Source organism: Hemitrygon akajei, chromosome 11 (assembly GCF_048418815.1).
Source record: "Hemitrygon akajei chromosome 11, sHemAka1.3, whole genome shotgun sequence".
In the NCBI taxonomy this organism is placed as follows: Eukaryota; Metazoa; Chordata; class Chondrichthyes; order Myliobatiformes; family Dasyatidae; genus Hemitrygon; species Hemitrygon akajei.
In genome coordinates, this window is record NC_133134.1 from 119,361,091 (window position 1) to 119,387,786 (window position 26,696).

The window sequence follows — 26,696 nt, forward strand, 5'->3', positions numbered from 1 at the left end:
GGTGTACAGGTGTACCTAACAAAGTCAGCACTGAGTACATGCTCTTTATCACTAAAGCACTCTGCTTGTCACTTAATGAAGTAAACAAAAATATACTCGCTGCGTGAAACAATTCCATTTTTAAATTGACACGCTCGAAAGAATTCATGCCCACCGCTTCTTAGAAAAAAATATTTAATGCACAAATATGCGAGGGGGGTTGGGAAGGGAGTTTAGAATTAAGTTATTTACAGAAAGAGCAGTGGTTGCACAGAACATTCAGTCTGTGATAGAAGGATGGCGATAGAGGCCGATACATTAGGGGCATTTAAGAAACTCTTGGGTAGGCACGTGGATGATAGAAAATGGAGGGGTATGTAGATGGATAGGGTTAGATTGATTTTAGAGTAGACATAAGGTAGACATATAATTGTGATCCGAATGTCCTGTATTGTTCTGTGTTGTTAAACTGATTGACTTTCCTAACTTGGAGGAAGGCGGCTACCATTCAGTCTATTGGGGGTCCCTGCCAGTCCCAGCAGACCAGCCCCAATGGTCACACTTATTCCCCTGTATCCCTGTATTTTATTCTCTCACAGACATCTATCAACTCTGCTTTGATCCTCCTGCTGCTTTCTACACTAAGCAGCAAGTTACGGCTGCACGCCTTGGGACATAGCAGGTGAGGGAAGCCCTGATGGACAGGGGGAGAATGTGCAAAGACCACACTGTGAGTACTTAAAGTCAGGCTCAAACCCATGTCCCTGCAGCGGAGGACAGCAGCACTACCCGCTGCACCACTGTGCCACCCACCATGTTGCAAGAAACATAGAAACATAGAAAATACGGTAGGTGCAGGAGTAGGCCATTCGGCCCTTCGAGCCTGCACCACCATTCAGTATGATCATGGCTGATCATCCAACTCAGAACCCTGTACCTGCTTTCTCTCCATACCCCCGATCCCTTTAGCCACAAGGGTCATATCTAACTTCTTCTTAAATATAGCCAATGAACCGGCCTCAACTGTTTCCTGTGGCAGAGAATTCCACAGATTCACCACTCTCAGTGTGAAGAAGTTTTTCCTCATCTCGGTCCTAAAAGGCTTCCCCTTTATCCTTAAACTGTGACCCCTCGTTCTGGACTCCCCTAACATCGGAAACAATCTTCCTGCATCTAGCCTGTCCAAACCCTTTAGAATTTTATATGTTTCAATAAGATCCCCCCTCAATCTTCTAAATTCCAGTGAGTATAAGCCTAGTCGATCCAGTCTTTCTTCATATGAAAGTCCTGCCATCCCAGGAATCAATCTGGTAAACCTTCTCTGTACTCCCTCTATGACAAGAATGTCTTTCCTCAGATTAGGGGACCAAAACTGCACACAATATTCTAGGTGCGGTCTCACCAAGGCCTTGTACAACTACAGTAGAACCTCCCTGCTCCTGTACTCAAATCCTTTTGCTATGAATGCCAACATACCATTTGCCTTTTTCACCGCCTGCTGTACCTGCATGCCCACCTTCAATGACTGGTGTACAGTGACACCCAGGTCTCGTTGCATCTCCCCTTTTCCTAATCGGCCACCGTTCAGATAATAATCTGTTTTCCTGTTCTTGCAACCAAAGTGGATAACCTCACATTTATCCACATTAAATTGCATCTGCCATGAATTTGTCCACTCACCTAACCTATCCAAATCACCCTGCATCCTCTTAGCATCCTCCTCACAGCTAACACCGCCGCCCAGCTTCGTGTCATCCGCAAACTTGGAGATGCTGCATTTAATTCCCTCGTCTAAATCATTAATATATATTGTAAACAACTGGGGTCCCAGCATTGAGCCTTGCGGTATCCCACTAGTCACTGCCTGCCATTCTGTAAAGGTCCCATTTACTCCCACTCTTTGCTTCCTGTCTGCCAAACAATTCTCTATCCATGTCAATACCATACCCCCAATACCGTGTGCTTTAAGTTTGCACACTAATCTCCTGTGTGGGACCTTGTCAAAAGCCTTTTGAAAATCTAAATATACCACATCCACTGGCTCTCCCCTATCCACTCTACTAGTTACATCTTCAAAAAATTCTATAAGATTCGTCAGACAGACAAGACAACCTCACTTTTTTGACCCTCACACATGCAGGGAAATTGCCAATTTCTAGGTCAATTTCACAAGTGAGACCAGGCATCAGCTTTGAGTTTTTCATCAGTGCCTCAACAAGATTTCAACTCCATCTGATCCACTCTGTTTCCAGCATAGTCTTGACAGATCTGATTGGGGTTGTGTTTTGCTGGTTGGTCAGTGCCTTGGCACTGTCATAACTAACTGTAGCTTCTACACTGTTAACTGCATCAATCAATCGAATGTTGATGCCACAGTCAAGAGAGCTTGCCAGTGCCCGTATTTCTTCAGGAGTCTAAAGAAATATGTCATGTCCAGGCCTTGGCCTGAAACATTCCACTGTACTCTTTGCACCTCATTGTCTACACTTCATTCTGCACTTCGTTATTTTTCCCATGTTCCACCTGAACGCACTGTTGTAATGAATGCATCTGTATGATGTTATGTAAGACATGTTTTTCACACTGGCATGTCTTAGAATAACAAGCCAGTTTACCAACTTAAAAGTGAAAATCAAAGTTTGAATGTCTTCCAGTAATGAAACAACATTAACAAGAAAGATCTCACCTGGGAATGTTGGAGAGGTACAGTAGGAGCCTGGCGAGGTCATTGCTGGTACATGACTGCCCATGCAAGAGGCTATTGTCAGTGCAGATTTGTAACACGGCTCTCCCTGCCTTATCCCTGTTTCCTAGAACAATTAGAAAAGAACATTCAGTTCTGCAGTCATACAGCTTGCTTATTAACTCATTCTGACTCTTGCTGAAAATCATAGATGTGTATCTGGCAATGCATGGATGACAAGGCACATACCAGTCAGAGTGAGAGGCATACTCCTCGTCTGCAGTGTGCACAGAGGAGGAAACCCCTTCAGGCATGATGAAGGTACACACCTTGCTGAATGAGCACCCTGACCACATTCATTGCATGGACATCCAGCTTCCTGGGTTTGCCCCTGAACAACCAAGCTTCCCGAACCAGTTAGCAAGGCTCTGCATGGTGCCCAGCCTGGTCTTGCAGAAGGGCCAGAGAAACAGGCACGAAAACACTAGACAGGGAGCAAGGCCAGGCTCACATGTTATAGTTTATGAAAACTGTCCAGCTTCCAGGATGCCTTCAACAACCACCTTTAAACAGAGTAATGTGACATATATCTAGGTCTCTCTGTTCCAGAGTCCTCTCCGGTATTGTACCACTCATTTCATTGTTGCCTTTCTTCACCCGCCCTAGCAAATTTTACTACTCTGTTTCAAGTATCAATTGCTGTGTATCTGCTCGTTCTGCAACCCAGTTATACTTCGAATCAACAACTCTCCATTTCACTGCTCAATGCACCTCCAAGCTTCAAGTCACCCACTCTTCCCAGAGATTTGCCACACACACACACAATCCCGTAAATCAAAATGGCAGTGGTTGCCATGGAAAATCTATGAGAAACTACTAACTGCCAGTCTAACCAAAAAGTCAACACGAATCCCTAATTTTTGTCCAATTCCACATCCGTGCCACCAAAAACCCTTTCACTCAAATGCCTTCAACTTTTCCAACCTGCCTTCCATGGATAGCAGTGTCAAACTTCTTTTAAAAGTCTGTGGAAAGGGACCCCCTGTTATTTCTCTGGTTAGTCAATCACGACTTTCCTTAGATATATTGGTACTATCTCTCCTTTATTGGATCAAACATCTCCAAGCAGCTATGAGTATTTACTCTCATCATCCTATTGATCTTGAATTGCGCAAAATAATCAGGTTAACCTTACATTTTTTACAGGACCATTACATTTGCTATTCTTCAGTGTTCTAACACAACCCTAACCCTATCTCTTTCAGCACCACATGTACACCCCCAACCCTACCCTTAACCATAATCCTAACATCCAAAAGCCCATTCACCCAAACTAACCCTAACTGCACCCTGACAAACCCTGGCCACACACCCCATAAACCAGCTGATTACTACAAGGAGGAGGAAGATCCAATAAAGGCAAGTGTTGGACCTAGTTAATGAAGGATTGGGGCAGATCAAAGTGGTAGGGTTATATGACATTGAATCTTGAGTGGCATATCAGGAAACACAAGAGGGTTGATTTTCCCACCGTCTACATAATCTCAACCCAACCTATGGAAGGTGAAAAGTGGAAGAGGTAAAGGGCTGAAGAAAGGAGAAGTCAGAAGAAGTTGACTTGTTTTTTTTGGCATGAGTTTATTTGACAGTTTTCAGGTCTTGTCCCACATGGCTACAGATCACTTCATTGTTTGAGGAGCTGCAAGTGGAGCTGAGTAGTGAGTAATCCCCAGATGTTCCTACGATGATGCCATGCTGCCTGCTGAAACTCGTGGCGATGAATGGGCTGAACACACCCTTCAGACGATCCCAGGGTGCTGAGACTGAAGTAAATAGCCATCCAAACCACAACCACCTCACCTGGTGCTGGGTATGACTCCATTGTGCTCTTTCCCTTGTCTTCAGTTCCTACACCACCTCCACACTGGCTTCAGTTTTGTTTGGGCCCTCAGGTGCATTGATGCCTGTCTCAGCTCACCCCTGGAGTTCTGTAATCTGACATTATGGTGTTAGGGCTGAAAAGTGGGGCTTGGCAAACTCCAACCTGAGCATCAGCAAGCAGATGGTGTAATGTGATCCCATTGGTTCAAAATGGAGGGAAATGGGGGCAGGAGGAATAGTACAAACCAATCTACTAACATCCCTTCTTGTCAAAACACTGGAATCAGACACTGAATATCTTAATAAGAGTCAACTGAAGGCTTTATGTAGGGATTGAATTTCTATCAAATCCATTTTTGGGGGGTGATATTGGTAAATCAGAGAGTAGTGGTTATCACTTATCTTGACTTTTCAAATGACATTTGATAAATTCCACAAAAAGTATGTCAGAATATAAGAACTCAGTGTACAGAAGATATCATATTAGCATGAATAGAACACTGGTTAAAGGACAAAATGAATTGCTTTCAGGTTGGCAGGCTACTGGGGTATTAGCCCTGAAGCCACAGTTGAAATTAATAACAATCATGAAAAGACAGAGTGTTGCAAATGATACAAACCTGTGTAAGAAGCTCAGCTATGGAGAGAATGCAAAGTGTCTTCCAGTTAATTGTGTGGGCAAGAAGGTGACTGACATACGGGAAATGTGGGAATATTCATTTTAATAGAATAGAGTCATAGGACAATGCAGCATAGATACAGGCCCTTTGGCCCTACCAGTCCATGCCGACCTGGATTAGTAAATGATTAGCCAACCTTGGTCAGGCTTACCATAATTAGAATGCAGGAACTCCAGTTTTGTCATCCTTACCTAACCTTTCATCTAATTCAACATACAGTCATAAAGCAATACCCTTTGGCCCATTCAGTTCATGCTGACCCAGCTAGTCCTAATTTCCTGTGTTTGACCCAGATCCTTCCAAGCCCAAATTCTCCATGTACCTATTCAATTGCGGCTTAAATGATACTATTGTACCTGCCTCAACCACTTCCTCTGGTAACTTGTTCTATGTACTCAGCACACCCTGTGTGAAAACTTTGCCCTTCAGATCATTTTTAAATCTTCCCCCTCACACTTCCTGATTTTAGACTTTCGTACCCTGAAGAAGAGACTGTTACCATCCATCTTATCTATGCCTCTCATCATTTGAAACATTTCTAGTCTTCTGGATTCCAAGGAATATTGACCTAGTCTGGCCAACTTCTCCCCATAACCCGGGCTAGCTAGACCTGGGAACATCCTCATAAATCATGAGGACCGAATAAATCAGACTGATATGCTCGAATAAGTTGGCGTTTGGAAAGAGAATGTGCTGGAACTTCAGAAAACCATTGGTAGAGGTAAGATCCTTGGCCAGACAGCACCCTAGGTTCCTATTGGAGGAAAGAGAAGAAATTATTGTACCTTTGGGGATGATCTTTGCATCTTCCTGGCCACAGGAATAATACCAAAAGATTGAAGGGTGGCAAATATTATTATTTTGTTCAAGAAAGGTAATAGGGATAAACCTGGGAATTATAGACCAGTGAGTCTTACATCAGCAGTGGGCAAACTATTGGAGGGGATTCTTAGAGATAGCAATTAAGAGCATTTAGAAAAGCATAGTCTGATTAGAGTTAGTCAGAATGGCTTTGAGAGGGGTAGGTCATGCCTCACGATCCAGATGGACTTTTTTGAGGAAGTGACAAAACAAGTTAATGAAGATAGAGCAGTGGATGTGGTGTATATAGATTTTAGTAAGTTGTTTGATAAGGTTCCCCTTGGTAGGCTCATTCATAAAGTCAAGAGGCATGGATCCAGGTAAAATGGGTTCTGTGGAGCTTTATAAAGCTCTGGTTAGATCACAGTTAGAGTATTGAGTTCAGTTCTGATTGCTTCATTATAGGAAGAATTTGGAAGATTTACAGAGGGTGCAGAGGAGATTGACCATGTTGCTGCATGAATTAAAGAACATTGGCTATGAGAATAGGTTGAGCAAACTTGGGCTTTTCTCTTTAAAGCAAAGGAAAATGAGAGGTAACTTGACAGAGGCATACAAGAGACATAGAAAGTAAAGACATCCAGAGACCTTTCCAGGGTGGAAATGGCAAAGACAAGGGGGGCATAATGTTAAGGTGATTGAAGGAAAACATAAGGGATGTCAGAGTTACAGTAAATTTTTTTACAGAGAGTTGTGGGTGCATGGAATGTGGTGATAGAGGCAGATACATTAGGGACATTAAAGTGACTCTGAGATAGGCACATGGGTGGTAGAATAAATAGAGGACAACGTGGGAGGCAAGTTGATTAAAAGGTCATCACAACATTGGGCCTAAGGGCCTGTATGTGCTGTACTATTCTATGCTATAAATCTGCATCTTTCACAGAAAACAATGTCTCCAACTTATTCATTAGAAGATATCCTGTGTATGTGATTCTTTTTAGCTTAATGCTAATAACTGAGATTACCTGGTAGACAAGCAACGCCCGAGTTCAGAAGATCACTGTTCAAGTCCACAGCTTGTGTAGGAAACCTCTTCTGGATCCGTTCTGATAAAGAAAGGTCATTGGTTAGTAGCTGATGCGGTTTCCTCAGCTTTTTCTCTCTGTGCCGGGGAGCTTTTCACTGTGTCCTGATCTCTGCACTGAAATTTGCCAGAGAAAATAAATGTGAAGTGGTTACTCCACCAGGATTGGATTCAACTGCAGTGGCAAACTAACTCTCTGAAGAACAATAATGTAGGAAAAAATGTTATCTTCCACAAGGCGTGCTGTCAATTTCATTAACTAAATATAGGATCAGAATCAAGTTTATTATCACTGACATACATTGGAAACATGTTGAGGGTGCAGCAGTGGAATGGGTGAGCAGTTTCAAACTCCTGGGTGGCAACATCTCAGAAGATCTATCCTGGACCCAACATACTGATGCAATTACAAGGAAACTATACCAGTGGCTATATTTCATACGGAGTTTGATGAGATTTGGTATGTCACTAAAAGACTCCAGCAAATTTCTACAGATGTTCTGTGGTGAGCATTCTAACTGGCTACATGGGACTGGTATGCATGGGACACGGCACAAGACTGGAAAAAGATGTAGAGGGTTGTATTCAGCCAGTTTCATCAGGGCATTAGCCTCCCCACCACAGAAGACATCTTCAAAAGGTGATGCCTTGAAAAGGTGACATCCATCCACACCCATGCCCTCTTCTCATTAGTACCATCAAGGAGGAGGTACTGCAGTCTGAAGACACACTTTTAATATTTTAGGAACAGCTCCTTTCTCTCTACCATCAGATTTCTGAATGGTCAATAAGCCCATGAACACTTTCTCACTATTTTTGCTCTCTTTTTCATCCAAAATATATATACACACAGTGGATTCCAGTCAACTGGGACACATTGGAAACAGTACATTATGGCCCAATTAAGCAGCTGTCCCAATTAGCTGAAGTTTCAAAGTTTCAAGGAAGAAGTTAAGAAGACATAAGGAAGGAAAACTACTAATTAACTGAGTAACAAATTTTGTATTCAAATGAAATACAAACTATATTAGAACACTATCAATACTACTACAATTCTATAAAACTGCATATTGGTTCCTAATAGTTATCAAAGCAGGAATGTGTCTAGTGTGCGTTACCATGCTCTTTTGATTAACTGTAAATGAACAAGATCAATGCAGACACCTAGTGCAGATAATAGACTGCTTTCATACAATGTTTTTGATAATTGCATCTTCTGAATCTTCATTTTCAATCTTCAATCTGAATCTTCATTGTAACATTCAAAATGATTGTCGATTCCTTCAAATTATTTAGTTTCTAAAGTTGAAGTAGTGAAATTGTTTCATATTCACTCCCATGTTTCTAGCATCTCCAAGCCTGAATGCTTGAAACCTCAGTGAGCAAAATAGTTCCGAACTGTTTTACTGTTTATTTCTCATCAACTAACAGTGACAAAAATGACTGATTTTGAACACAAACACATGCAACTGATGCCACTCAAAAACTATTTGCTGTAAGAATGGTGTAGCGTCTAACAGCCAAGTAAGTGCTTGTAACTATTACTAATTAGGAACTATTTGGCAACAGTTCCTGTCCCGATTAAGTGGCATATAAATATAGATATTTCTTATTGTAATTTATAGTAGTTTTTATTGCTGCTGCAAAACAACAAATTTCACAACGTATGTCAGTGATAACAAACCTGATTCTGATTGTTGCTTTGTGGCAGCAGTACAATGCAAGACATAAGAATTTCTATAAATTCCAATAATGTAGAAACTAATAGCAGAAAAGAACTATAGAAAGGTAGTGTTGTTGAGTTCATGGATTCTTCATAAATCTAATGGCAGAGAGGAAGAAGCTGCTCCTGAGTCGCTGAGCGTGGGTCTTGAAGCTCCTGTGGCTCCTCCCCAGCGGTAGTGACAAAAAGAGGGCATGTTCCAAATGGTGAGATGGATGCTGATTTCTTGAATACACACTTAAAATTTCCTAAGGTTTATTTGCCCATTGCAGGTCTCCCTGCTTACTGAGACAGTTCAAACCACATGGTGTGGAAATTAATTAAACCCATCCAGACTGTTCCTACAGCGACAGTGAACGTGTAGGGTCCAAAGGCAAGGGGCAGACTAGCTCATGTATGATGCTGCCTGTTGGCAATAGGCATGTTAATATCTTCATTAGGTGTATGGCACAGCTGTTTGGGGTAATAAATTCTAATATTCTTAGGCAGTATGTCTGAATTGTAATGTTTTAGGGAGGAGAATAGTTGTGGAATTACCACAATGGGATGAGACCTTTTCAGAATAATGAGTGACTACAGATTGGCAGGAGACTTCAATGCACAATCACAGGAGGCTGCAGACTCCACCAGCTCCGTCACAGGCACAACCCTCCCTATCATCAAGGAAATCTTCATAAAGAAGGTGGCATTCATCATTAAGGACCCTCACTATCCAGGACATGCCCTCTTAATGGTACTGCCATCGGGGAGAAGGTACAGGAGCCTGAACACCCACACTCAGTCTTTTAGGAACAGCTTCTTCCCTTCCACTATCAAATCTCTCAATGGTTCATGAACCCACGAACACTATCTCATTATTTATCTTCTGCACTATTTATTTATTTTTGTAACAACATATTTAAGCCTTCTGCTGCCACAAAATAACAAATTTTAATATGTATACTAGTGACAATAAACAATTTTAATTATGTAAATCTATAATGGAATAAGATGTAAGCTTTCAACAGCTTCAAATACATGACCTGAAATCAGAGCTGAAAGAGATAAGGAAATTCACCAAGAAATTTGAATGGAGCATGTCAGCTGGGTGGCGCAAAGCAGAACACAATCTAAAAGAGAACATGAAGGAAGTGTGTTGATTAAAGCAAAAAGAAAACTCAGTAAATAAAAGGAAAGATGGGGCCAATTATTGTTCAAGCTTGAGATTTATACAGAGGCACTGAGCACAGCTGGAACATTAGCACATATTTTGTATTCTCAATTCTCTATTTTGTCAAATTCTCAATAGAAGGAAAGATAATAGAGACATAGGATGAAAGGACATGACAATGCAGAGACAGGCCAGAGAGTAAATATTTAGTTCAAACTGCAGATGTTGAAATCTGAAGCAACACACAATCAGCTGGAAGACTTCAGTGGGTTGAGCATCAGAGAAGAAAGAAACTATTGCTGTTTTAGGCCAAGATGCAGCCACAGGACACCAGAAAAGTTCAGCTGGTGTGGACAGAACGAATTCAATGAGGCGGACCAGAAATTTTGGGAAACTTGCCATCACCTTCTAATCCTCCAATTCTTCACCTGCTGGAAAGTGCCAAATCACTGGAACCTGAAGAGAGATCCTCATTCACAGAGGTGGAAGGAAAACAATGGTAACTGCAGGCTGTCCTCTTCAACATTGTGGTGGGGAACTATTTAGAATCAACGGTCAAAGATAAAAGTGTTAGGCACTTGGAGGAGTTTCAGTTAACAGAGAAGGGCCAGGACAGATTTGTTAAAGGCAAATTATGTTTGGCTGACTCCCTGACTGATTTTGTTTGATGGTGTGTCAGAGAAGATTAATGGAAAGAATGCAGTTAATACCATCCGCATGAATTTTCAGAAGCTGTTAGGCAAAGTCCCACATTAAAGACTAGTTAATAAAACTAAGGCTTTGCGGAATAAAGCTGTCTATGCCAGCATGAAGAAGTTGCCCTAAGGTCACAAAGTATTCTACTAGAAGGTTGTTTCTTTCACACTAGAGGACGGAGACTGTGGGGCTTTCCAGAGCTCAGCACTGGGTCCGTTACCTTGTGATGCAAACTTTGTATGGATTGGCAGAATAAAATTTCAAAACTGTGGCTGACGCAAGTGTTGTACACTCTGAAGAGATTATAAACAGATTATAAGTGGACCTAGATAGACAGGGTGGCAGGTAGAACATAACACAAATAAATACAATGTGGTATATGTTAGCAGGAGGCATGATGGGAGATAATGGGGCAGATCATACTGATAGACAGCCGCTTGTTCTGTGGGAGAAAGGTGCCCGAATGCATGGTGTACACCATAATTATTTGGACTTGCCCACCTGGGCATTGTTGAAGAGAGGTATGGCACATGCTGGAGGTCAAATGCATCAGGGGCGTGCTTCATTCCTAGAATCAATAGGTGTACAAGAGGAGGATAAGGTTATGAGAGATACAGATAAGAGTGGTGAGCCAGCACCTTTTTTCAAAAGTAGCAATGGGGCTAGTACCAGAGGGCAACTGTCTAAAGTGAGTGGATTAAAGTTTGGGAGGATGCCGTTTTTTTTTACAGAGATTGATGGATGCCTGGAATGCTTTGTCAGGGATGGTGGTAGAGGCTGATACAACAGGGACGTTTAAGAGGCTTTTATTAGGCACACAAATGTAGGAAAATGGAGGGTTATGGGCTGTGTAGGAGGGAGAGGTAGAATTATATAGGCCAGCATAACATCATGCGCTGAATTTCAAAGTTCAAAGCAAATTTATTATTAAATTAAATTATGACTATGTTACCATATACCACTTTAGAGATTCATTTTCTTGCAGGCATTTACAGGGAAATAAAGAAATGCAACAGTATTTATGAAAAGCTATAAATAGCAAAGACTGACAAACATCCAATGGTCAAAACATCCAAACATCAAAAGAAGGCAAATCAAGCAAATAGTAAATGAATAAATAATACTGAAGACATGCGTTGTAGAGTCCTTTCAAAGCAAGTTATAGGTTTTGGGATCAATTCAGCATTGAGGTGAGTGAAGTTGTCCATGCTGGTTCACAAAGCTGAAGCTGAAACTGGTGCTGTGTCAGACCTAAGACCCCCGTACCTCCTGCTCAGTGGTGGTAGTAAAAAAGGAGCATGGCCTTGATAGTGGGGGTCCTTGATGATGGATGCTGCTTTCTTGTGCCAGCACTCCGTGTAAATGTGCTCATGGAATAGAAATTTTGAGTCTTTTCTTTTATGAATTGTTAAGAGGAGTTGTGGTTCCTTTTATATATTAGCTCAATATTATTCTATATATGATTTTGACCATGTATATTCCTTTCTTTGTACTTTTATTGTAATATGTATTTGATATAACTTCTCCTCTGATTTGTATCTATCCTTATATATTTTTTTCAATCAATAAAAAAAATTGAAAATGAAATGTGCTCATGGGGAGGGCTTTGCCTGTGTTGGGCTGGGCTTGCACTGTGCTCGGCTTTACTACAGTGTGCTCATTGTTCTACTAATTGCGAGTCCAGGGGCATTCCACAACATCTTGAGTGAACATCACTTCACATCCAGCCACATAGCTTTTTAACATCTGATCTGGCACATCCAACGTAACCTCAATCATTTCAATGGAGTGTGGTCTTACAGAGACAAATAAGCGAGGGTAAGTGGTGAAGTCACTTTACATCACTTTAAATAACACTAATGTTTTAGTGAATTTAGATAGGTGGAGACAAAATGACACACTCTGAAGGGAGTGCACCCAAGATCTTCTATCTATTGGATGCATCTTTGGGAAAATCATGTCAAGCAAGTGATAAAAGAGATGAGATCCTGGGCATCAAAAATAGAAGTGTAGAAATAGAAAGAGATTATGTTTTTTTATATATAAAACACAGACTTGGCCTCAACTGGAATATTGCTTTCAATTCTGGCTATCACACAAGGAAGAAATGATTGCAGAAAAGATTTATTGATTTAGTTCCAGGGAGATTCAGTCTTCTACTAGAGGAAGTTGAAGGTTTTTTCCTTGAAGCAAAGAAAACTGAAAAGAAATTTGAATGAAGTGTGAAAGATCAAGACCACTTAAGGTAAAGAGACGGGTGTTCCTCCCATAGGTGGATAGTTCAAGGATCAAGTAACAAAGATTCAAAGTATGCATGGGAACAGTAAAAGGTAATATTTTTACAAGAATCTTGTTAGGGTCCTAAGGCTCCTGTAAATGGCTGTTTGGGGTTTTCAAAAAGGAATGGGACAGACTGATGAGGAAAAAAAATAATTTGAAGAGGTTCAAGGACAAAGCAGGGAGCAGGAATAAAATAAAATGCTTTACAAGGAGCTGACATAGATTTGGAGTTCTGAATGGTTTTCTTCTACGCTGCAATAGTTATGTGATTCATAATTCTAAATAGGAGCAGGAGCAGGCCATTCAGCCCTGCAAACTTGCTCTTCCATTCAATAAGATGTAATGGCCAATTCAATCTTTGGCTGTGAACCCAAATGACTTTATCACTGACTGCCCCAAAGAATTGGAACTGGAGCTGGAATTGGTTTATTATTGCCACATATACTTATTTGGCGTTTGTTTCATGCTGATCAAACCATTGCACAGTGCATTGAGCTCATACAAGGGAAAACAAGAGCAGAATGCAGAATACAGTGCAACGGCTCCAGAGAAAGAGCAGTGCAGTAGATAACGAGGTGAAACATCACAATGAGCTTTCAGACTTTTGTATCTCCCACCCAATGGGAAGGAGAATAGAGAATTTCTGGGGTGATATGGAAGAGAAAATTCCAAATTATTTGCAGCCTTCAAAGAGCAGAAATTCTTATTATTATTCCTAACTGGTGGAGGAGGGAAATCATTCCTTCAGACCACATGCTCTCAATTCTAGACTTCCCTAACCTGTTAAGCCCCATCAAAATCTTACATGTTTCCAAGAGATCATCTCATTCTTCTAAATTTGAGAAAATACCTTGTCAGCCATTCTAGTTAAGGCCCTCTCATCTCAGGAATTACTTTAAACTTAGCCAATAATTCCTGAGGAAAAGGACAGGAGTATGAGTAGGTGAGAGCAACGGGAAAACTGGCAGCAGCAGTGAAGAGACCTCTGAGTTCCATATGAGAGCAGGAAGCAGCATCTGCAATTTGTATTGGAAAAATAGGGGAAAGGCCATCGAACATGGAACACAGAACATAGAAAATCCGCAGCACATTACAGGCCCTTCGGCCCATAATGTTGTGCTGACCATGCAACCTACTCTAGAAACTGCCCAGAATTTCCCTCCGGCATAGCCCTCTAAATTTGTAAGCTCCATGTACCTAAGAGTCTCTTAAAAGAGCGTATCGTATCTGCCTCTACCACCTTTGCTGCAGTGCAATCCACACACCCACCACTCTGTATGTGAAAAACTTACCTGATATCCCCTTGTACTTACTTCTAAGCACCTTAAAATTGTGCCCCCTCATGTTAGCCATTTCAGCCTTGGGAAAAAGTCTCTGGCTATCCACACGATCAATTCCTCGCATCATCCTATACACCTCCAATGAGAAAAGGCCAAGTTCACTCAACCTATTCTCATAAGTTGCGCTCTCTAAACTAGGCAACATCCTTGTAAATTTCCTCTGCACTCTCTCTATAGGATCCACATCCTTCCTGTAACGAGGTGACCAGAACTAAACACGGCAATCCAAATGGGGTTTCATTAAGGTCTTATATGGTTATTACACTACCTCATGGCTCTTGAACTCAATCCCACGATTAATGAAGGCCAACAACCATACACATTCTTAACAACACTGTCAAACTGCACAGCAGCTTTGAGTGTCCTATAGACATGGACCCCATGAATTTGCTGATCCTCCACACTGCCAGGAGTCTTACTGTTAATAATATATTCTGCCTTCAAACTTGACCTACCAAAATGAACCACTTCACATTTATCTGGGTTGAACTCCATCTGCCACTCCTCAGCCCAGTTCGACATCCTATCAATGTCCCACTGTAACCTCTGACGACCCTCCAGACTATCCACAACACCCCCAACTTTTGTATCATCAGCAAACTTATTAGCCCATCCTTCTACTTCCTCATCCAGGTCACTTATAAAAATCACAAAGAGGAGGGCAGATCCCTGCTGAATACTAGTCACCATCCTCCATGCAGAATATGAACCATGTGCTCAATCACCCTTACTTTACACTCAGTGCCTGCTTTATTAGGTACCTCCTGTACCTAATCGATTCTTTAAGGATGCCACAACCGTAGAGTAATGGGGATAAGCTCCCACTACTATTAAATGCTTTCAATGGCGTGTTTCTCAAATAAACTCTGACAACCACGTCCAACTCTTGGTCTTCACATGTGGCTTAGCTACTAAGCCCAGTGGAACCATTTCTACTGACAGGAGAAGAGGTAATGCAAATTACTGGCATCTTAAAGCCAGTCACTTTGGGCAAATAGGGTTCATCAACTGTGGTTGGCAGCTCATCTAGGAGAAGGAAACCCCAGGAAAGATACAGATCTAGAGTCCCTAAGGCAGTCCTACCTTGAGTTCAATGTTGACTGGTAACTCCTGCAATGCCGCTAGTGTCACTGAATCAATCTCTGCCGTTCTTTTGAACTCAGCAGCTATGTGGAGGAGGGAAAGGGGGAGAGCCTGATGAATGGGCAACAGCTTGCTCTCCCTATCATATTGACAGCTAGGATGCAACATCCATGATTGATCCAGACCACTGGAGGACCTCATAGTTCCTAAAAATGTGGACACTCACTAGATGCTTTCTGTTTCTCATGCCATTTACTGTAAACTCTAGAGACTGTTTGGCATGAAAATCCCAGAGATAAGCAATTTCTGAGATGCACAAAGCACCCCATCCAGCATCAACAATTATTTCATACACAAAGTCACTTACTTCACACTTGTCCCCTAATCTGATGTTTGGTGTAAACAACTGAACCTCTTGACCATGTCAGATGCTTTTATGCATTGATTAGCTATTTGTGTGAATGAGCAAGTGTACCTAATAAAATGGCCACCACGTGTAGTTCTCCATTCTGTCCCCACCCTGACCTTTCTGTCTGTGGACCAAAGCATTGCCCAAGCTTCAGGAAGGATATTCTGTTCTTCCAACATTTAGCATTGCAGCCATTAGGAATTCAATCATTTCAGATATCCATCCTTTCCAGTTAATGTTTAAACCAGTCACTTTTGAAGAAAAGCTCATCAGCCCACATCATTACCTCAGCTATTTTTCTCTCCACAGCTGCTTCTTGGCCTTTCCATTTCCATTGGCCACAGTATGTTATACTCCATAGTCCTCTGTTCTCAGTCATCTTCCATTTGCACTCAGTCCAGGCAGATCCGTTGTAATTAACAAGTTATTGTTACCTCTTCTCTCTGCCAGCGCTAAGACCACTTATACCATCAGTCCACCCAGGTCCTCATCCTGCCATATGTGACCTTTGCTGCTTCCCCACCCCACCCATGCCCCACCCTCTCGGCAAGTTTATTTTCAATATGGAGAGCTTGTCTGATGAGGAAAGGTTGAGCAAGCTAAGGCCTTTCCTTTTAGAGCGACGGATATTGAGAGTTGACTTGACGGAGGTGTACGAGATTATGAGAGACGTTGTAGAATACACAGCCCACACCCATTTCCCAGGGCAGCAATGGCCAACACCAGAGAACATCCTTTTTGGTGATTAGAGGAAAATACACAGTAAGAGAGATGTTTAAGGGTATGTAAGGGTAGGTTTTTTGCACAAAATGTCATGGGTGCCAAAAATGCACTGCCAGGGTGGATCGTGGAAGCGGTTACATCAGGGATATTTAAGAAACCCTTACATAAGAATATAGATGATATAAAAATGAAGGTTTAGGGGCTGTGATGGAGGGAGGGGTTAGACTGATTATGGAGTAAATTTATCTAATTCAGCACAACATCATGGGTCGAAAGGCCTGTACTGTTCCGTACTATTCAAAATTCTGTGTTCTGTGTTCCAGTTCTGATACAACGTACACTTAGTGACTGCATTATTAGGTACTGTGAGGTCCTCCATTGGTCAGGATCGACTATGGATGTTGCATCCTTTTCTCCCACCAACAAGGTGAGTGTTCCCAGCATTTCCTACTTTTTCTCCTGGTATAAATTCAGTAACTTAATCAAAAGTCTCACTAACCAATAACCAAGTCGTACCCTTTTCAGTCACGGAGTTGTGAGGTAGGAACTTTAATCTCTGCACGTAGTTCTGCATATTAAAGTGAGGAAGCTCCCCAGATGTCACTGCATACAAAACTGATTCTCACAGGAATGGTAAAGCTAACATATGAATGATGATATCAAGCTAAATCACAGACACAAATGAATACCACAGATTTATGGGCACATGAATATTCAGTATTCTGTGCTGGAGTGAAACCCATTAATCATTTGGAATTACTGCTTATATGACTCTAAACTTTTAGCACCTCAGTAAGTATGTGATTAGATCCTGATTCATTTTGTACAGTAACACATGAAATTCATAGATTTTGACAACAGGAGGAAAACATGTGCATTAATTTATCACAAAAGATTCTTTTAAGAGCAAGAAGAGGATTTTCCCCAGTCTATTCCTCAGGGTAGGAGAGTCCAAAACTAGGGGTCATAGGTTTAGGGTGAGAGAGGAAAGATTTAAAAGAGACCTGAGGGACAACATTTTCCACGCAGAGGATAGTGAGTCCATGGAACAAGCTGCCAGAGGAAGTGGTTGAGACAGGTGCCCCTTGTATCATTTAAGAAGCACTTGGATAGGGATAGGGAGAGATAATGGATGAAAACAGGAAATCGGGACTAGCTGAATGGGCACCATGGTCAGCATTCACTGGCTGGGCCGAAGGGCCTGTACTCATGCTTTATGTCTCTATGTGTACAAACTGTGACGTGGTCAATTACTCCACCCACTGAGAATATGCAAACATACACGGATATCAGACCTTCAGGCATGCTTGGGAATAAAAGCATTACAAAACTACAACTGCCAGAACATAGGACTGGTGAGTGGGAAAAATTATTAGCTACATTTTCAAACTGTAATAAAGAGCTGCGGTTTGCTCTCACCGCATGTGTTTGTTGACTCAATGGCAATAAATGAATCTGAAGAGAATAATATGAGTTATTCTTCAAGGTATTACAGATCCATTCTCCTGCGCAAGGAGACCATTTGACTCATTGAATCCCTGCCAGCTCCGTGCAAAGCCAATCCAGCTGGTCAGACAATCCATCCTCCTCCCACTGCGGTGTGTCCCTTCCAATTCCTCAAACAGTCTCCTTTTGAATTGATGTCCACTAACTCCCTGATGGAACCCTGAGCATTTGTAGCACAGTAAAGATTTTCCTCATTTCACTTTCAGTTCTTTTACTCGTCATCTTCATTCTGTGTCATTTGTTTCTCTGTAAAAGTGCTCCTTTTGGTATCTCCTACTGGCTGTCAGTCTATAGACCACTTCCAGCCATGTAACATTGTCTCTATTGTTTCTGAACTTCAGCAAAACAGATTTGTCCCTTGACCTTACGATTACATCTTCTATCTCTCGCACTGTGTTATATTCTGAAACAGATGCTCTATTCTGAGTCAGATCATGGGGAAAGATTACTCAGTAAACAGCAAAAGATCCAAAGAAATGCTCAAAGCCTCCTCGATGAAATCCTCCTTAGATTCCACCACTCAGCAGTGCTGGGGCTCAGTTTATAATGGCCGATTAACCTAAAAACCTACCCCCCTTTGGGATGTGGGACGAAACCAGAACCAAGAGAAACCCTTGGGAGATTGTCCAACCTCCACACAGGTACTACCAGAGGTCAGGGTTGAAACCAGGTTACTGGAGATATGAGGCAGTACTTTGTGTGTCCTATGCTTATTATTAACTTACTACCCAGACTGAACTATCCCTACAAACTTGTGTGTGTTTGCCTTAGCTTCACATTTCATGTTATGTTAAATTAGTTATTAAACAATTATTAATCAACTGTATTTTAAATACCAGGCAGCACCTCTCCCCTCTATACCAAATCCCTCTTCTCTGTACTTGATAGAAGCTACACTTTATCAAGGGTGCCATGGTGGCATAGTGCTTAGTGCAACACTTCATAGAATTGGCTATAAGATTACTGCAATGTGGCCTGGTATGGGAACACCAATGCCTTTAAGCACAAAATCCTACAAAAGGTAGTGGATTCGGCCAAATACATCATGAGAAAGCCCTCCCAACCATTGAACACATCTACATGAAACGTTGCTGTAGAAAAGCAACATCCATCATCAAAGATCCTCACCACCCAGGCCATGGTCTTTTCTCACTGCTGTCATCAGGTAGAATGCACAAGTGCCTCAGGGCTCGCACCACCGGGTTCCAGAACAACTACTACCCCTCAACCATCAGGCCTTGAACAGAAGGGGATTCTATTTCAAATGTTCCCACAACCGATTGTCTCATTTTAACAACACTTTATCTTGTTATTTCATGCTCTCGTTATTTATATTTGCATTTGCACAAGTTTGTTGTTCATTGATCCTACTTACAGTTACTGTTCTATAGATTTGCTGAGTATGCCAAGGGAAAAATTATTTCAGGGTTGTTTGTGGTGACGTGTATGTACTCTGATAATAATTTCTGTTGCTTTTTACTTTTTTTTACTTTTTTAAACTTTTTTTAAAGGTATTTGTATGTTCTCCCTGCAACTGCTTGAGTTTCCTCTGAATGGTCTGGTTTCCTCACACCTTCCAAGGATTTAAGGTTAGTAAGTTGTGGGCGAGCTATGTTGGCACTGGAAGTGTGGCGACACTTGCAGACTCTCGCTGATCGGATTTGATGCAAAAGACGTACTTCACTGTATAGTTCAATGTAAATGTGACAAATAAAACTAATCTCTCCATGAGAATTGCCGATAAATTAAACTGATCTTTACACTCATCTTTACAGTGATTTCATCAAGATACATAAAATCATGAACAGTCTTTTTCTCCAGAGTTAGAAGCCAAAAATTAAAGGAAACTGTAAACTCAAGGACATTGTTTTAAGATTAGAGGTTAAAGGTTTAATAAGAACCTGATCAGCATTTTTTTACAGAGCAAATGTGAGATATAGGGACACATCTGCCAGAGGAAGTGGTTTTGTAGGTACCTTAGATAGCATTAAGAAATATGTGAACAGGTAAATGTCCAACATGAGGTTAGAGGGATCTGGGCCAAATGCTGGGAAATGGGATTAGCTTGAGTAAACACTAAGTGGCCATTTTATTAGGTACCCTGTATACTTAAAGAAGAGGCCACTGAGTGGCGTAGCCCATTCACTTCAAAGTTTGATGTGTTGTGCATTCAGAGATGTTCTCTTGCAAGCCACTGTTGTAATGTGTGGTCATTTGAGTTACTGTCACCTTCCTGTCACCTTGAACCAGTTTGTACATTCTCTTCTGATCTCACTCAATAAAAAGACTTTTTTCCCACAGAACTGCCGCTCACTGGATGTTTTCTGATTTTCGCACCATTCCCTTTAAATCTAGAAACTGTTGTGCATGAAAATCCCAGAAGATCAGCAGTTTCTGAGATACTGAAACCACCATGTCTGCCACCAATAATAATTGAACAGTCGAATTCACTTAGATCACATTTCTTTTCCATTCTGATGTTTAATCCAAGAAGGCGCCAATGAATAATGTGACCACTGCCAATCTCCTGCAGTTCACAAAAGTACTTATGTTCCTTCTTTTACTTCAAATCTGATTCTACTACCAAACTGCATGCGATTGGAACCTGTGATTTACCTTGTGATGGTGTGTTTTTGGGATGATTAAGTGCTTTGCTGCATCCGAGAGAGTTCAGTGAGGTTGGGAGCAGAATGTGCGGCCTGCTGGCCTAGAAGCCTGGAGACAAGATACGAGCCCACGATCAACTCCATTGCTTCCCTTTGATTGAGATGTTGAGCAAGATTGAAGTCGACAAAGATGAGAGCAAAGGGCAGGCAGGTGCTTGGTGCCGTCTTTCTGACAGGTCTTTCTCTCTCTCTCACTATCTACTGACAGAGGTAAGAACTCTTGGGATTCACATTGCAAGGAGAGATCACTGAGGCTGTGGACCTGTTTTGGGGGTACTTTGAGGTTCATGTTGTTTGTGCTTCTGGATTCTGGTTACTTTCTTTTTGCTGCTTTTGAGCAGTTCATTAGGACGATGAGTGTGGACTGGGGTGCTTTGGCAAAGACTGACTCTGCAGACTGCAGTCAGATGATGGAACTGAAATGGACTCCTAGTTTGATGTTGATATTCTGAGGCTACCTCCACACTAGACCGGATAATTATGAAGACGCCAGTTTCGCGTAAAAATGATAAGCGTCCACACTAAGCGTTTTTGAAAATACTTCTGTCCACATTAAAACGGATCTTCGGCAAATCTCCTCCTACTGCGCATGTGCAGGACACATCTACCGAAAACAAGTGACATGTTTGGTGTTGAATCTCACCGTGAAAGACTTGGTGCGCGTTTGTGCAGTTATAGACTAGAAAAACTTAAATGACGAACAGCTGTTGGCTCTCGCGCAGGAGGACTTAAAACTAAAAAACAAATACTGGAGCGTATGGAGGCAACTGACAGGGAGTTCACGGACAGTACGACCCGGCTGATGACGAACATTGAAAAACTGACTAACTGTTGCATTAATAAAGCCCCTTGTTAAATGTATAAAACGTGTCAGCATCAGTATTATTTTGTATTTCCATACAATGTTACATTAGGCTGTTACACATCTATTGTCAGAGAAGTACTTGCATAAATAGGTAAACCACCTTCATACAAGCAAGGACAGAAAACAGGGCAAAGTGAGTATACTTATTTATTCAGTAAGTTATGGGTCAAAGTATTTGGTGAGTACATTTCTAACTCTGCTGGCTTCAGTCTCGTTGCTGCCTGTTCTGAAGTTGTTAGGTTGCGTTCAAGAAAACAATGTAACGGCGCGCTGCCGTCACCACCTGTTCCGGCACGTCATGACAGCATTTTTAGATTTCTCCGGTGACCCCATCCACACTGCTCCAGCCAAGCAGCGTTTTCAAAATTACACACTCTGGAGGGCGTTTTAGAAAAGCTTCATTTTTGCAGCAGGAAAACGCCATTTTAGTGTGGACGGAGGGTCAAAATGAAGAGAAAAAGCTTGGTTGTGGATTTACCCGGTCTAACGTGGATGTAGCCTAAATGTTGTTCACACATATTTTGCAATTTGTGTTATTTGTTCTTTTTTCACATGTTGGTTGTTTGATGTTTTCTTTAAACGGGTTCCATTGTGTTTCTTTGTTTCACAGGTGGGAGGCAGAATCGCAGAGTTGCATTCTGTATACAGACTTCAACAATAAATGTACTTCCAGTCTTTGGTCTGATCAACAACAATGCCTGCATACCTTTGTGCATTAAGGTGCTGCCATATAATTGGCTGATTTGACATTTGCATTAACTAGCAGGTGTGCAGCTGTACAGCTGTACCTAATAAAGTGGCCATTGAGTATACAGCTAGATTGCTGGTGTTAAAAAGCTAACCTGTGGCTGGAACATAAACTAGAAAAGTTAAAACTTTATCAAAGAAACAAAGTGAAAAATCAAAATTTTCGAACAACACACACAAAATGCTGGTGGAACACAGCAGGCCAGGCAGCATCTATAGGGAGAAGCGCTGTCGACGTTTCGGGTCGAGACCCTTCGTTAGGACAAACCGAAAGGAAAGATAGTAAGAGATTTGAAAGTAGTGGTGGGAGGGGGAAATGCGAAATGATAGGAGAAGACCGGAGGGGGTGGGATGAAGCTAAGAGCTGGAAAGGTGATTGGCGGAAGTGATAGAGTTGGAGAAGGGAAAGGATCATGGGACGGGAGGCCTCAGGAGAAAGAAAGGGGGTGGCATCAGAGGGAGATGGAGAACAGGCAAACAACTAAATATGTTGGGGGTGGGCTAAGAAGGGGAGGAGGGGCATTAACGGAAATTAGAGAAGTCAATGTTCCTGCCATCAGGTTGGAAGCTACCCAACCAGTATATAAGGTGTTGTTCCTCCAACCTGAGTTTGGATTCATTTTGGCAGTAGAGGAGGCCATGGATAGACATATCAGAATGGGAATGGGACGTGGAATTAAAATGTGTGGTCACTGGGAGATCCTGCTTTCTCTGGCGGACCGAGCATAGGTGTTCAGCGAAACGGTCTCCCAGTCTGCATCGGGTCTCACCAATATATAAAAGGCCACACCGGGAGTACTGGACGCAGTATACCACACCAGCCGACTCACAGGTGAAGTGTCGCCTCACCTGGAAGGACTGTCTGGGGCCCTGAATGGTGGTGAGGGAGGAAGTGTAAGGGCAGGTGTAGCACTTGTTTCGCTTACAAGGATAAGTGCCAGGAGGGAGATCAGTGGGAAGGGATGGGGGGGGACGAGTGGACAAGGGAGTCACGAAGGGAGTGATCCCCGTGAAAAGCAGAAAGGGGGGGGAGGGAAAAATGTGTTTGGTAGTGAGATCCCGTTGGAGGTGGCGGAAGTTATGGAGAATTATACGTTGGACCTGGAGGCTGGTGGGGTGGTAGGTAAGGACAAGGGGAACCCTATCCCGAGTGGGGTGGTGGGTGGATGGGGTGAGGACAGATATGCGGGAAATGGGAGAGATGCGTTTGAGAGCAGAGTTGATGGTGGACGAAGGGAAGCCCCTTTGTTTAAAAAAGGAAGACATCTCCCTCGTCCTGGAATGAAAAGCCTCATCCTGAGAGCGGCAGAGACGGAGGAATTGTGAGAAGGGGATAGCATTTTTGCAAGAGACAGGGTGGGAAGAGGAATAGACCAGGTAATTGTGAGAGTCTGTAGGCTTATAGTAGATATCAGTAGATAGGCCGTCTCCAGAGATGGAGACAGAAAGATCAAGAAAGGGGAGGGAGGTGTCGGAAATGGACCAGGTAAATTTGAGGACAGGGTGAAAGTTGGAGGCAAAGTTAATGAAGTCAACGAGCTCTGCATGCGTGCAGGAGGCAGCGCCAATGCAGTCGTCGATGTAGCGAAGGAAAAGAGGGGGACGGATACCCGTTTAGAAGGATGAGAGGGGATCTGATTGAAACATATAAGATTATTAAGGGATTGGACACGCTGGAGGCAGGAAGCATGTTCCCGCTGATGGGTGAGTCCAGAACTGGAGGCCACAGTTTAAGAATAAGGGGTAGGCCATTTAGAACAGAGATGCGGAAAAACTTTTTCACCCAGAGAGTGCTGGATATGTGGAATGCTCTGCCCCAGAAGGCAGTGGAGGCCAAGTCTTTAGATGCATTCAAGAGAGAGTTAGATAGAGCTCTTATAGATAGCGGGGTCAAGGGATATGGGGAGAGGGCAGAAACAGGGTACTGATTGTGTATGATCAGCCATGATCACAGTGAATGGTGGTGCTGGCTAGAAGGGCTGAATGGCCTACTCCTGCACCTACTGTCTATTGTCTACTGTATAGCCTTGGAACATGGACTGTTCCACAAAGCCAACAAAAAGGCAGGCATAACTGGGACCCATACAGGTGCCCATGGCTACACCCTTGGTTGGAGGAAGTGGGAGGAGCCAAAGGAGAAATTATTGAGAGTAAGAACTAATTCCGCTAGACAGAGGAGAGTGGTGGTAGAGGGGATTTGGTTAGGTCTGGAATCCAAAAAGAAGTGAAGAGCTTCGAGACCATCTCGGTGGGGGATGGAGGTATATAGGGACTGGATGTCCATGGTGAAAATAAGACGGTGGGGGCCAGGGAACTTAAAATCATTGAAAAAATTCAAAGCATGAGAAGTGTCACGAACATAGGTGGGAAGAGATTGAACAAGGGGGGATAAGACAATGTCAAGGTATGCAGAAATGAGTTGAGTGGGGCAGGAGCAAGCTGAGACAATAGGTCTACCTGGACAGGTAGGTTTGTGGATCTTGAGAAGGAGGTAGAAACGGGAAGTGCGGGGTGTGGGAATATGAGGTTGGTGGCAGTGGATGGGAGATCCCCAGAGCTGATAAGGTTGGTGATGGTATAGGAGACAATGGCCTGGTGTTCCTTAGTGTGGTCATGATCAAGGGGTAAATAATAGGAGGTATCAGAGAGTTGTCACTGTGCCTCGGCCAGGTAGAGGTCAGTACACCAGACAACAACAGCTCCCCCCCTTATCAGCAGGTTTTATAGTGAGGTTGAGATTGGGAGCGGAGAGCAGAGCGTTTGGAAGGAGTGAGTTTGGAATTGGAACAGGGTGTGGTGAAGTCGAGGCAGTTGATGTCCTATCGGCAATTAGCAATGAAGAGATCCAGAGCAGGCAGAAGACCAGAGCGGGGTGTCCATGAAGAGGAGGAGGGTTGAAGACTGGAGAAGGGGTCATTGGTGGGTGTAGGAGAGTCCTTGCCAAAGAAGTAAGCTCGGAGATGGAGCCGGTGGAAGAAGAGTTCAGCGTCATGGCGTACGCGGAACTCGCTGAGGTGTGGGCGAAGGGGGACAAAGCTGAGGCCCTTACTGAGGACAGAGCGCTCTGCCTCAGAGAGTTGAAGGTCGGAGGGAATGGTAAAGACCCGGCACGGATGAGAGATGGAATCAGAGGGGGGAGGGAGGCTGGTAGTGTCAGTGGAGAGGGAAGGGTTGGGGTGAGAGGAAGATGGAGCCTCTGAGGGCCCAGGAGCTAACAATGGGATCTGAGGGAGAGGGGATGGCAGAGTGGTGGTGGGGGAAGGGGAGACGGGAGTCACAATCGCAGCATGTGAAGACCCGGCCTGGAGTTCAAGGCTGGAGTCGCAGTCGGTGGTTGTGCAATCGCTTTGAAGCTGTCCATGGTCATTGGAACCCGCGTTGATGGTGCTGGAGTCCGGATTTTCAATATGCCCTGGGTTGCTGGTCCGGATTTTCCTTTCTTTCTCCCGAGTCCTCCTGTCCCATGATCCATTCCCTTCTCCAGCTCTGTATCACTTTCGCCAATCACCTTTCCAGCTCTTAGCTTCATCCCACCCCCTCCGGCCTTCTCCTATCATTTTGCATTTCCCCCTCCCCCACTACTTTCAAATCTCTTACTATCTTTCCTTTCAGTTAGTCCTGACAAATGGTCTCGGCCCGAAACATTGACAGTGCTTCTCCTTATAGTTGCTGCCTGGCCCGCTGTGTTCCACCAGCATTTTGTGTGTGTTGTTGTTTGAATTTCCAGCATCTGCAGATTTCCTCGTGTTTGCTAATCAAAGTTTTTGATTTAGTTTGGCTCCGTGAATGACTGTCACTGGTGTATAGAGCCAGGCAAACAAAACTATTATGTTATTTCTCTGCAGTACTTGTTCAGAAGTACCCCTCATGTTACACTTTGATAACTACTCAGCATTCATGATTTGAAACTTCTGGAATATGTGCAGAAGTAATTGCTTATAAAAAAGTTAGAGCTGGATAAATAGATGAAGGAGAAAATGAAGAGAATGAATTCTGATTAGGGTTGATGAAGGGAAATGGATTAACTTTATGTAGAGAATACATACCAGTTGGTATCAGTGCATTGCTTCTATTTCGTACTTCTCTAAATATTCATACTGCATGTTCTGAATTGGCATAGCTGGTATAACCATTAGGCAGAATGTACAGAGGCCTTAGGTCCCGTAGCTCCAGGTTCAGGAATAGTTATTACCTTTCAACCATCAGGCTTCTGAACCAGTGTGGAGAACTTCACTCACTCAACACTGCACGGAATCCACAACCTACAGATTTACTTTCAAGGACTCTACAATTCATGCTCTCAGTATTATTTATTAACATTTTTAATATTTGCATGATTTGCCTTCTTTTGCACTTTGGCTGTTTGTCAGTCTTTGTTATTTATAATTTTTCATAAA

The 26,696-nt window shown here is 42.8% G+C and overlaps 1 protein-coding gene across 6 annotated transcripts in view; it reads right to left on the bottom strand.

Moving 5' to 3' along the window:
* Positions 1–26,696, bottom strand: part of LOC140735965 (pleckstrin homology domain-containing family G member 4B-like) — a 231,519-nt gene that overhangs the window by 88,030 nt on the left and 116,793 nt on the right. For all 6 annotated transcript variants that reach the window (XR_012100852.1, XR_012100851.1, XM_073061594.1 and 3 more), the window contains exons 4-5: positions 7,053–7,133; positions 2,666–2,789 (exon numbers count right to left, since the gene is read on the bottom strand). Coding sequence is in view for 4 of the 6 variants with exons in the window: in XM_073061594.1 (XP_072917695.1) it covers positions 2,666–2,789; positions 7,053–7,133 (205 nt within the window). In the remaining 2 variants the exon portion in view is untranslated. The remainder of the gene's footprint in view (positions 1–2,665; positions 2,790–7,052; positions 7,134–26,696) is intronic.